Here is a 14,055-nt window from a genome sequence, read left to right on the forward strand (position 1 = left end):
CTTCGGTGTATTGTCTCATAGGTGGAAGATTGGTAAGGGTGGGCAATGGGGGTTCAAGTGACTTGCCCAGGGTCACACAGCTGGGAAGTGTCTGAGGCCGGGTTTGAACCTAGGACCTCCTGTCTCTAGGCCTGATTCTCACTCCACTGAGCTACCCAGCTGCCCCCCCGAGTGAGTTCTTGTCAGTTAGATGGGCCAAAAGCAAAAAGTCTTTGCCAGCTAACTGGGCATAGAGATAGGTTCATGGAAGGCTCTTTTTGTTGCTTGATAGGAACCACTCAGTTTTGCTCTAATGATAAGGGAATGAGTTTTCTTCACTATATCGGTAGCAACTTTGTTATTGGGGGTCAGGATGCTAAGTCAGAGCATTGAGTGTCATGGGCCAGAATACAACAGAACTAAGGAGGTATGAGTGAACTCTCCACAGTACAAACTGGGTTAATGGGTTTTGTGTTTTGTTTTGCTTTTAAATAAAAACTCTTCTCTCTCATCTCCCCTCCTATGGAAAAACAAAATAAAACTCTCATAACAAAAAGGCACAGTCAAGCAAAACAAATTCCTATTTTAGCCATGTGTGTCTCAATTTGTATATTTAGTCATTCACCTCTCTGACAGAAGTGGGGACCGCATACTCTGACATCAATCCTCTGATATCAGTTTTGAAATTTAGGCAAGGGAGTTGTGGTAGAGTTCTGGGTCAGTTTGGGTTAACTTTTGCCTGTAGGTGAATAGCTATGAAATCCAGCTTCAGGTCTTTTGAGCAAGAAGAATTTTAGAGCCAGTTTTAGGTATTTAGTGGAGAGTTCCTGAGACCAGAGGGAATCTCTTTTTAACCATTTTGAGAGCTAGTTACACTGTTTTTACTTTTGTGAACTGCTTTAACTCTTTAGGGGGAGTGTAATATGTTTTTAGTAAAAGCTTTTCGTTTGAACTTTCAGGGCTCTGAGTAATTCATTGCAACACCTGGAGAAGCACAACTGAAGCAGTGTATATCCAAAAGACAAACAGTCCCTTACAAGTCAAGGAGCATATAATCTACTGCAGGAAGTGAACATATAAACAGATAAGTATATACATGATAATTTTATTGAGGAAGAGAGAGACAGCAACAGTTCAAAGGATCAGGAAAACTTTCTGCTAAGGATTCTAAGAGATAGAGGGGAGGAGGGTGTGCTTTACAGGTATAACACAAAGCATAAGCAAAACCAGAAGAGATGTAATTTCATGTACAAAGAACAGCAATCAGACAAATGTGGATCATAAGAGTATGTGATATGGAATAAAAGATAATAGGCAATTCTGAGGGACTTATGACACATGTTAAAACCAGTGGAAATGCATGTCAGCTATTGGGGGGGGGGTTGGGTTAGGTTACATGAATCATTTTTCTAAAAAATTAAAAAATTTTTAAATTAAAAAAAGGGAATAAAAGATAATGGGCTTGGAGGGAGATTATAAAGGACTTGAAAATGTCAAGCTGAGGAGTTTGTTCTTGCTACCAGATGTAGCAGTGGGTCCCTGAAGATTTCTGAACAGGCAATGGGGAGGGGGAGTGTCAAGATTAGTCCCGAGACTTGCAAAAATTATTATGACAGCCAAAAGAGAGGGATTGGAGAAGAAAAATACTAGAAGCAAAGCAAAGCATCCAATTAGAAAGCTGTCGCTACAGTTTCCAGGTGAGTAGTGGCCTTACAAGCTGAGAAAAAGAACCAGACAGACACAAGAGATGTGGTGGTGGGGCAACTGGGTAGCTCAGTAGATTGAGAGTCAGGCCTAGAGACGGGAGGTCCTAGATTCAAATCTGGCCTCAGACACTTCCCAGCTGTGTGATCCTGGGCAAGTCACTTAACTCCCATTGCCCACCCTTACCACTCTTCCACCTATGAACCAATACACAGAAGATAAGGGCTTAAAAAAAAAAAAAAAAAAGATGTTGTGGTGGTAGATTCAACAAAACATGGGGAGAGAGGGGAAGGGGGGGGAAGGGGGGGGAGAAAGAGAGAGAGAGAGAGAGAGAGAGAGAGAGAGAGAGAGAGAGAGAGACAGCAAGAGAGCGAGCGCATGTGTGGGTAAGTGATCTCTGGGCTCACAGTATAAATCTGTAGAAAGAACGAATACTATTGGGGGAAATGTCAGGGCAGACAACCAAAGATACAAATGGAGAAACTGACAATGTAGAAAAACACTGGAAGAACTCAGAACTCTGACCAATGCAATGGCCACAAATGACTTAAGATTAAAGATGAAACATTCTTCTTTTTTTCTTTTATTTTTTATTTAATTAATCAATTTAGAATATTTTTCCATGGTTACATGATCCAAGTTCTTTTCCCTCCCTTCCTCTCCCTCCCTCCATAGCCAACAAGCAATTCCACTGGGTTTTACATGTATCATTATTCAAAACCTATTTCCATATTAATATTTGCAATAGAGTAATCATTTAAAGCCAATACCCCAATCATATCCCCATCAAACAACATGTGATCAATCATATGTTTTTCTTCTGCGTGAAACATTCTTCTTGACTATCAACAAAGCAGCAAAATATTAAAGGTGTAGTAGGATGTAATATATATTTGCAGACATGGCCAACATACTGATCTGTTTTACTTGACTATACTTATGAGTTACAAGAGAGAATTTTATTGGATAGAGAAGACAAAGTGACAAGATTCAGAAAAGAAAAACATGAAAAGTTTTTTTTTTTTTAAAGTAGATATAGGGGTAGCTGGATGGCTCAGTGGATTGAGAGCCAGGCCTGGAAGACAGGAGGTCCTAAGTTCAAATCTGGCCTCAGACACTTCCTAGCTGTGTGACCCTAGACAAGTCACTTAACCCCCATTGCCTAGCCCTGTAACAAATAAAAAAATTAATATAGAGGGATGTATATAAAAGATATTAGGGTTAAAAAAAAGTAGATATAACCAAACAAGAAAAATCGCAATTGGACAGAAAGTGTATAATTTTGATTATATCAAATTTAAAAGGTTTTGCATAAACAAAGGTGGAAACTACGGAGTTTCTCTGATAAAGGTCACATTTCTTAAATATGAATTTATAGAAATACAAATCATTCCCCAACTAATAAGGTGAAAAGATATGAACAGGCAGTTTTCAAAAGAAATCAAAGCTATCTATAGTCATAAGAAAAAATACTCTTGATCTCTATTGATTAGAGAAATGCACATTTAAACACTTCCAAGCTACCACCTCACACCTCCCATATTGGTTAATATGACAGAAAAATTAAGTGGAAAAATAGGTTGCAAACTAGTACAACCATTCTGGAGAGCAATTGGGAACTATGCCAAATAGGCTATAAAATTGTACATACCCTCTGATCCAGCAATATCACTACTAGGTATATATCCCAAACAGATCAATAAAAAAAGAAAAGGACCTGCATAGATAAACATATTTATAACAGCTCTTTTTTGTGGTGGCAAAGAATTGGAAATTGAGAAGATACCTTTCAATTGGGGAATGGCTAAATGAATTGTGGTATATGATTGTGATGAAATAGTATTGTGCTATAAGAAATGATGAGCAAGATGCTTTCAGAAAAACCTAGAAAGACTTTCATGAACTGATGAAAAGTGAAGTGAGCAGGACCAGGAGAATATTGTACACAGTAACAGTAAAATACTGTACACCATGATCAACTGTGAATGATTTACCTATTCTCAGCAATACAATGACCCAAAACAATTCCAAAGGACTTATGATGAAAAATGCTATCCAACTCCAAGAGAAAAGACTGATGGGAGTCTGAAGGCAGGCTGAAGCGTATTTTTTTTAACTCTCTTTACTATTCTTGCTTTGGTCAGCATTATCTTTTCCAACATGCCTACAATGGAAATGTTTTACATGACTGCACAAGTATAATCTATATCAAAATGCTTGGGTTCTTAAGGAGTGGGGAGAGGAAAGAAGGGGGGATTTTAGAACTTGAATTTTTTAAGTGTTAAAAATTTTCTCTTTACATGTTATTGAGAACAAAAATAAAATAAAAATTAAGTGGACAAAAACAAACAGAGGGATTGTCTGAGACTAGAGCAAATGAAGGGAGACAAGGGGATGAAGTCAGGATATTTTGAAATGAGCAAGAGAAGGCACTCTTCTAAATAAAACACCTTCAATTTTCTTGACAAAGTATGTGATGAAAGAAGAGAGAAGGTTTGGTACAGCAGATGTCAAGAATAATATAATGGTCAATTAGGGAAAAATAAAATGATTATCTTAGAGCAGCAAGGACCCAGTTCCTAGACTCCTATTCTTACAACTGAGTTGATGTTCAATCTTATTCTCAAAAACAAACAAAAAAAACCCTAACACTAATTAAAATTAATGGTAATAGTTGCTATATTTTGTGTAATCCAGAGACTGATATACACTACTGTGGTAAAATCAAATATAACTGGACTTCTGTACTAGCAGCAATGCAATGACCCAGGACAATTCTGAGGGATTTATGGAAAAGAACGCTCTCCACATTCAGAGGAAGAACTACAGGAGAGGAAACACAGAAGAAAAACAATTGCTTGAACATATGGGTTGTTGAAGACATGATTGGGGATGTAAACTCAAAACTGACCACCCCAGTGCAATTATAAATAATATGGAAATAGGTCTTGATCGATGATACATGTTAAAACCAGTGGAAATGCACATTGGCTGAGGGGGGTTAAGGGGAAAGTAAGAACATGAATCATGTAACCATGGAAAATTTTCCTAAAAAATAAAATGCAAAATGCAAAAAAAAAAAAATATTTTGTGTAATCCTCAGATAACTTTTTTTTACCCCCCCTTTGGCTCAGTAGTTCCTAAAACAATTAAGGCCTCATTCTATACTTACCCCCTATGGAAATTAATATATATTCATGCCTTCAATTTTTAATTCTATGCCAAAGAATCCCAAATTTACATCTTCTGCCTTTGCCCTCTAGGCTCTCATTTCCACCTGTCAACAAGATACTTCCATGAGGAAGTTCCACTGTCACCTTAAATTCTATATGATCTCTAAATAAATTCTCCATTTTTTCCACTGCAAATAAGTCACACTTATAATATTTGCATTTATCCACAGAGGACAATAACAGTGTAAAATAAAAAAGTTGCAAGGATGTAGTTATACAACCAAAAATAAGGATAATACTCAAAAACCTGAGGAACAAGATCAAGAAGTACCACTCTCCATGAAAGAAGCAAATACAAATCCATACGCCACTGAAAAGGATTTGCAATCACAATAAACATTTCTACTCTTCCATGCTATAATCACAAAATAATTTACTATTGAGATTAACATGTTTTCCTATATAGGAACAAGAAGCAACCAATCTAGAGTAACTAATGGAAAGTATGTGTAAATATGGTCACTGGCACACATGATGCTCGAATTCATATATTAATCTGCATGAGTTTTTCAGCACCAAATAAAACTCTACACCAAAAATTTCTGCCACCAGATGGCAGTAGTTACAATATGAGACCAGAGATCAAGAACAACATTTTGTCATAAGGAACATATTTCAGTTAATAAGTCTGGCAGCATTAGCCATCATCACTACAGACACCACTAGTCTAGCTCAGTCCAATCACTCCGTATTTCTTCACAAGGCACTGCTTTTATATCAACCAACTCCCCTTCTCAAAAATTCCCCAACACTTCCAGTAAAAAGTCCAAATTAATCCGGCTGACATTCAAGTACTTCGACAAAACTCTACTTATTACTTCTTAATATTATTAACCATATGGTGCAACCACCAGGCCAGGACTTAACACTTTTTTTCCTGCAGCATGAACTTGTTTAGAACCACCACTGAGCTTATTTTCACTCAAATTCTTTTTACTCTCTTTTCTAATTATATCAAAATGTCAAGGACACACGATTTTTTTGGTGTGGATTCTCTCAACCAATACAATCTACAATGCTCCATAACTAAGTCTTTAAATGAAGCTCAAAAATATCAACTACTTTGTCCATTGTCATTTTTTTTAAATCTAGGTATTCAATTCAATAAATATTTACTGAGCATTTATTATGTGCAAACTACTGTGGTAGGCATAAATGTCTATATAGCTTCTTGGCTCCAAATCTAGCACTCTCCCCACTACATACCACCTTTTGCATTAACCAACTCATATCTCACCTGTTTATGAAACCCTTCCTAATTGCTATTCGCATATTAGCCTTGGTCTCCTCACAAACTGGTAAATAAGCTTCTTAAGGGCAGGAATCTCAATCTAAATTCCTTGGGAAGGCTCACAGGGCATAATACAGTGCTAAATGGTTCTTCAATAAACACTTTTTAAATGTAGCATACCCAGCACTTGCAATTTATTAGTGTGATTAGAATAGCTAAAAAGCAAATGGCTATAACTGAAAAAGAGAATATATACTAGTATAATACTTTAAACAAGTACCTGTAAAGAATGTGGATTTCTGAAGAACTATGGTGAAAAGTATTTTTAAATGTTTGAGTAGGTAGCCCTAATAAAAGTAATCCATGTACTAGAGGGAAAAAAACCCTTAAATTTATGTAAACAAATAAGAAAAGATTTGCTTGGTCAGACCAATGGTCCACTTATTTCAGTATATATTCTTCAAAACTAGAGTCAAGTCAATATCTAGGGACAGCTAGGTGGCTTAGCGGATCCAGACCAGGACACAAAATGTCCTGGGTTCAAATATAGCCACAGACACTTCCTAGCTGTGTGACCCTGGGCAAATCACTTATCCCCAATTGCCTAGCCCTTTCTCTTCTGCCTGGGAACCAATACTAATAATTGATTCTAAGACAGAGGCAAGGGGTTTAAAAAAAGAAAAGCATCAATATCTATCATATGATCTCAAAAATCTCAGAATATAGCTAGACTATAAGATCTTTGTGGGCAAGCTTTGTCTTTGTGTACTGAGACCTTAGTACAATACTTGGCACCATAGTAAAGTGCTTAATAAATACTGACTGATATCTGATATTCAAACATCTGAATTCACTTATTAAGTTCACAAATAACATTCCTAACTGGTTATCTAAGCCTGTGACAAGACTCCCAAGTACTGGCCAGCAGACTAAGATGTTATTGGAAAAATGTTTAGCAAAATAAATAAAAATACAATATAGCATAGATAATGTTAACTTGTAGTTTTCTAAGTCAATATGCAGCCTGCAGGAACGTGTTTATTAATTTGACACCACTGATCTAAAGCCATTCTTGAACCTACTTATATTTTGGGCCAATATTTTTTTAGCTTATAAATTACAATTTTGTGAGATGCGGCTATATACGGCATATAATAAACCCAATTAATATGCAGATCTCTTATGCCATCACAATTTTTTTTAAACCCTTAACTTCTGTGTATTGACATAGGTGGAAGAGTGGTAAGGGTAGGCAATGGGGGTCAAGTGACTTGCCCAGGGTCACACAGCTGGGAAGTGTCTGAGGCCTGCTTTGAACCTAGGACTTCCTGTCTCTAGGCCTGACTCTCAATCCACTGAGCTACCCAGCTGCCCCATGCCATCACAATTTTAACAAGAACATGTTTACCTTACTCCTAGCCAGACATGTGATTTTTATCAAAAATGTCCATTCCTTCCATCTTCTGCCTTCATCTTTAGAAACTAGAAACCCAATTTTTTTTTAAATCTAGGTATTCAATTCAATAAATATTTACTGAGCATTTATTATGTGCAAACTACTATGGTAGGCATAAAATCTAGATAAAACAGGTGCCTTCCCTTTACTGAAATTATGGTTTTCCTAAGGTCTCCATTCTATTTTCCGGTCATCAAGGCACTGAAGGACCAAGCATAAGCCGGTACTAGAAGGGGAGTTCTTCCATCCCAAGTCCCTCCTCTCTTCCCTGTCCTGCATGGATGATGCCTCTCTCACATTCTCATCCCTCCCCTTCTTCCACACCTTGATCCTCAAAGCTCATATTCCCCTTCTTCCCAGAAGTGGTGGCCAGCTCCAATCCTCTTGTCAGGTAGACATGGCTGCTCACAATGCTTGGATAAGCAGGAAAGGGAAAACTACTATCTTTCAACCTGCTCTATACTCTCCAGACCTCTGGATACTTGTTATCATCTTATCTGATGAAGTATTCTAAAGGCCATTTAAGGCCATTAATCCTTTAACTGAACCCTGATATATGTATTTCCCACCCCCTATTAGATTGTGAGCTCAATGAGAGTAGGGATAGTCTCTCTTTTCCATTTGTATCCCCAGCACTTAGTGTAGTGCATCTAATAATTTTTCATTCATTCTCAGAGAACACAAGATATATGCAATGTAATTTATTTTCAGTCATAGTCAATATATTGGTTGGTTTTGCCAAACTGCCTTTATCCCTTGCCCCCTTAGTTATAAAGGATGGCTTGCTGAGTAGGGGGACTTGGGAAGAATATATTCAAAAATAAATGTGATGCTAAAACAAAAGACACCAACAAAAATTAGATATTTTTCCTTAAAGCCAACAAAGTAATAGTTTATATGGGCAGCTGAGTGATATAGTGGATAGAGTTGCCAGGTATGGAGTCAAGAAGACCCCCAAGTTCAAATCTGGTCTCAGACACTCACTAGTTGTATAACCCTGGGCAAGTCATTTAACTCTGTTTGCCTCAGTTTCCTCCTCTGTCAATAAGCTGGAGAAGGAAATGAAAAACCACTCTAACTTATTAAGAAAACCCCAAATGGGGTCACCAAGAGTCATAGATAGAAACTACAGGGAGGGGGAAGAAATTTATAAATCTATTAAAAGCTTCATTTCTCAAATTCAGAAATGAGTCAAATATATAAGAATACAAGTCATTCCCCAATTGATAAATGGTCAAAGGATACAACAAACAGGTACTTCTCAGATAAATTCATTAAAGCTTTCTTAGTTATGCAAAAAAATGCTCTAAATCACTATTAAAAATGCTAATTAAAACAATTCTGAGGTATCACCCCACACCTATCATCAGATGGGCTATCTTGACAGAAAAGGAAAATGACAAAACTTGGAGGGAAAGTTGAGACAATTATGCCCTGGTGGGGGAGTTGTGAGCTGATTCAAATATTCTGGAGAACAACTTGAACTTATGTCCAAAGGGCTTATAAAACAGTAACTACCTTTTGACCAAGCAATACCATTACCAGGTTGGTATCCCAGAGAATTAAAAAACAAAAAGGAGGACATATATGTACAAAAGAATTCAACAGCTTGGGGGCAAAGAATTAGGAAGTGAGAAGATACCTGTGGGCATCAATGCTAAATAAGTTATAGTTTACGGTTGTATTGGAATACAGTTGTGCAGTAAGAAATGACAAGCCAAGAGGAGCTAAGAAAAACCTGGAAAGACTTACACAAAGTGAAGTAGGTAGAAACAGAAGAAAATTGTACAGTGACAGGAATATTGTGCAGTGAACAACTACAAATAACAGGTATATATTCAGCAATCCCAAGGGACTCATGATAAGAAAATGCCATTTGCTTTCAGAGAAAGAACTGATAAGAGGCTGAATCCAGACCAAGAGAACTTTTTTCAATTTCTTTCTTAATTTTTTTGTTCAAATTTCCTTCCACAAAAGGACTAATATGTGGAAATGTTTTACTTAATTGCACATGTAAAATCTGTCAAATTGCTTATCATCTAAGAGTGGGTAGGAAAGGAAAGAATTTGAGACTCAAAAAAATTTTTTGGAAATGTTAGAAACTTTTTCATGTAATTGGGGGAGATTAAATTTTTAAAAGTAAAATAAATAAACCTCAAAAAAAAAAAAAAAGAGACTACAGAAAAACAACAACAGTTTATATGCAAAAAAGAAAAAGAAAAAAATGGAAATGATCGTTCCCTTTAAGGCCCCAATTCAACTCTAGCTTTTACATTTCAGATGATCTGGCCTCTTATGGAGAAGACTGACCATTAGAGCCAAATTCTTTTACATTCCCTCCCCAGTTCAGAACCTCTTTATATATCTTCAGCTATCCTCTCTTACTTTTCCAGTTTGGGAGGATGAGGGAGCCGCCCCCTTCCTTTTGCAAAAGCCAACTCTTGCATCAGTGGCCTTGATCAAGTTCTTTCCTATCTGCTCTAGAAATCTTGCCCCAGGAATCTTTATCTCTTCTCTCATCATTGATTTCTCTCACTATTGCTTTTTTGCCTATAAACGGTTTTCCTCAGGTCAAATCTCTGCCCTCCTTAAAAACAAAAACAAAAACCTGAAACCTTCCTCTGATCCAGTCAACCCCTCAATTTATTGCTCCATACCTCTGCTAAACTTCTAATGATACTACTACTACTGCTGCTGCTGCTGCTACTACCTACTACATTATTTCCTCCTTAGCTTCTTATTATTTACTTCCAATCCCACTACTCTACTGGTATTGCCCTCTAAGGTCAATCATAACCTTTTTTTAAAAAAGTTATATTGTCTGTTTTATATCACAGTCTTACTTCTCACATTGTACTATTTCTTCTAACATTAAAAAAAATTTTTTTAAGAAAAACTAACCTACACAGTTATCCGTCTATAGCATTTGCATTGCTCTACATAAAAGTATAAAGGATCTTTGAGACTATCTAGTCAAACCCCTCATTTTGCCAGTTAAGAACTTAGGCTCTCAATGGTTAAGTGATTTGCCCAAGGTCACACAGATAATAAGAGATTTAGAGGCTGGATTGAAACCCAGGTTCTTTGACTCTAGTGGTACTGCTCTTTTCACTGTACCACATTGCTCCTTCTTTATTCAGAGGAGAGAAGTATGTTTAATAATATGTTCTCTGAGGCCAAGTTTGGTCATTACAATTAATAAGAGCTATGCTGACTTTCAGTGTTTTCCTTATTCTATTTTGATTTCCTAGTTCCACTTGCTTCACCAGTGCCCTCTTATTTGCAAAGCCAATAGCCTATTCCTGTACTTTATTCTCCTTGCTTTTTCTGCAGCATATAATAATGTTGACAAACACCTCTCTTCTTCTAGACTCTTTTTTTCCCATACCTTCTATGAAGCTGCTCTCTCCTGATTCTTTGCAACCTGTCAACCACTACTTCTCTGGTTATTTTATGAATCTATCTTCCTCCTCTTTCTACTCCTAAAGCACAATTGTGCCCATTGACCTCAAGCTAGTTCTCTTCATCAGCAATTCCATCCACTAAAATGTACTGAAACTGTCACTTCCATGAAGATAAATCCTAAATCTAAACACCTAGTTTCCTTCTCCTTAAAACTCTCGTCTCATATGTCCAATTTTCTATTGAAATTCTCTACCTCTATATTTCAACAGCACATCACATTTTACCAGACCTTAAACTGAATTCAGTTTCCCCAAAGTCTTCTCCTCCTACCAATAACTTTCTAATTTTTCTATCCAAAAGACCACCATTCTTGTCCTTCAGGCAGAAAATCATAATCATCTTTTACTTTCCCATTTTCTTTAAACTCATCTAATCAGGTACAATCCTATCAATTCTACTTCTACTATATCTTCCATCTGTCCCCTTTCCCCCTCTCTAATATCACACTGTCACCAAGCTAATTTATCCAGGCAATATCTCTTATCTAGATTACTATAAAAAGCCTCCAAACTATTCTTACTACCACCAAACTGCTCTCTCCAATTCATCCTTTACAAATATAACAAAACATCAACACCAAAACCTCTTAAGTCATCAATCTATGTCATTTCCTTGCTTAAAAATTTTCAGTGGTTCCATACTGCATCTTAGATAAAACTTCCTTTTCCAGAAGTTAAAAACCCTCCATAATCTGGTGCCAAACTACTTTTCCAGTTTTATTTTGTAAACTGTTCCCCTTTAATGTTCTGTGTTATTCAACCAAACTGGACCATTAACTATTCATCAACTATTCCCCAATTTTAATCCCTTTCCTATATCTGAAATGTTCTTCTTTTACAATACATGTTGTGTTTGTTTTTTCAAGTCCCTACACTGAATTCATTTTCTCAATGAAATCATCCTCAAATGCCCTGGCTAAAACTCCTTCCCTCACATTTTATTGTAGTATTCTTTTTTTCTTTCCTCTATTTTTATAATAGCACATTCTTATATCATACTTGTTTGATATGTATAATTCCCTGTATAATAAGTAACTATAAACTCTCTGAAGTAAAAATGAAAAAGTCATTTTTTTAAACCCTACTTTCCATCTCAGAATCAATACTATTGATTCTAAGACAGAAAAGTGGTAAGGGCTAGTTAATGGGGATTAAGTGACTTGTCCAAGGTCACATAGCTAGAAAGTGTCTGAGCCCAGACTTGAATCCAGGGCTTTCCCATCTTTAGGCCTGGCTCTCTAGCCTCTGAGCTACCAGCTGCTCCAGGCATTTCTAATAAATAAATGTCTTATCACCAAGCATACTGTCTTGGGTAAATACTTAAAAATGTTTAATTAAAATTATGGAATAGTCATTATCAAGTGGGCGAAAGGAACAAGGCATTATAGAGAAATTTAGATTTTTTGGTTCTTTATAAGACTAGAAAAGAAGAAACCTGCCCAAAAGTGTCCAGTGAGTGTACCTCTATGTTCCAGTTGTGTTGTTCCAGAGTATGACGACATTGATCCATAGATTCGATACCAGTCAAATCCTAAGGGACAAGATAAAAAAGCAAATTATTACATTGAAAAAAAAATGGTGTTTACCCATCTAGGAATGATTAGAAAGATTATTATCAAAGTAAGTCAAATTTATCTAATGTTTTACAGCTTAAAAAGAACAAGCCTGTGAGATATAATGTACTAAAAATAAAAAGTTCGTCATTCTTATAAAGCAAGTCAGTCACTACTTTCAATATTTCAGAGATTTATGATTCGAACATGTAGTAGTATACTCCTCACTCATTAGTGCATATTTCAGCCTTCTCTAAGCTTTCATTGGCCTTTTATGAATTCATGGAATCATACATTTAGAGATGAAAGGGAAGGTCAGGTAGATTTAAAAAAAAAATCACTACTAGAGAATTAATCCTCCTTTGTTATTTAGATTAGCTTTAAGTCAAGTAAGTAGAGCTTATTGTCAGGTCCATTTTCAACATTACATTTTGGCAGGACCTGCCAGAGCTCAAGTTCCAATGCCATACTCCTTCAATAACCCAGTCACTTCTATGGTACAATGAATTTGTGGAGAGAAGGCCTTCTGTGCAGAGGACACAGGTGCTAAAGTAATACAGGAAAAATTAAGTTTGAATTCACAATTCAAACAATATGTCCAGTTCTTTAGTAAAAGTGGAAAATAATTCCTTAATTTTTCTAAGGTTTTATCACATTGTAGTCCACATAAAGGAAAACATTATGAAGGGGTTTAAAAACCAGGTCTTCTAGCTTCTAACATCATTTTTCTTTAACCTACTCCATCTGATCTGTGTATACAGTTTAGCAAACACAAATAAATTAATAGTTAATAGGTCTTGTTTAAAACATATTTTTGGAAAAAGAAATAAGCAAAATAATGTTTTTATTACACAACTTGATGTAAGTTAAGTACTTATTACTTGTCTAATCTAAGAGCAAGATATCTTTTGATCTCAATATAATTGAGGAATGCTCTAAAGCAGTGATGGGCAAATTTTTTAAAGAGGGGGCCAAAGGAAAGGAAATGCTCATCTGTCAGTCTGTTTCTAAGGCAACTCTTTCGAAGTTTCATTTTATTTTATCCTACTCATTATATTTATCAGATTAGGAATAATGTCATGACTCGGGATAGAACATTTCAGGGATACACACATCCCCAACACCCCACTGCCACCCCGCATCTGGCCCGCAGGATCACTGCTCTAAAGGATCAAAGCTCACTGTTAATTATAACTGATCAATCATAAAACAGTTACATTGGAGTGGGTAGGGGAAGAAGATATTTGACATTTCAATGAACAGTCGTAAATCATCAGAAGCAACATTAACAGGTTGAATTAGTAAACTAAATCACTATGATCCCAGGCCCAGGAATACAACACATCTCTGTAGAAAATAGAACATTTCAAGTTCTCCATTATATGGAAAAAGATTTACCATTAGTATTTAGTCATGCTGTTGATCAGAATATTTT

The 14,055-nt window shown here is 36.3% G+C and overlaps 1 protein-coding gene across 1 annotated transcript in view; it reads right to left on the minus strand.

The window, feature by feature from the left end:
* Positions 1–14,055, minus strand: part of FAF2 (Fas associated factor family member 2) — a 76,502-nt gene that overhangs the window by 45,176 nt on the left and 17,271 nt on the right. The window contains exon 2 of the mRNA XM_044664427.1: positions 12,530–12,598. Within this exon, the coding sequence (XP_044520362.1) occupies positions 12,530–12,598 (69 nt within the window). The remainder of the gene's footprint in view (positions 1–12,529; positions 12,599–14,055) is intronic.

Source organism: Gracilinanus agilis, chromosome 2, assembly GCF_016433145.1.
Source record: "Gracilinanus agilis isolate LMUSP501 chromosome 2, AgileGrace, whole genome shotgun sequence".
Taxonomy (NCBI): Eukaryota; Metazoa; Chordata; class Mammalia; order Didelphimorphia; family Didelphidae; genus Gracilinanus; species Gracilinanus agilis.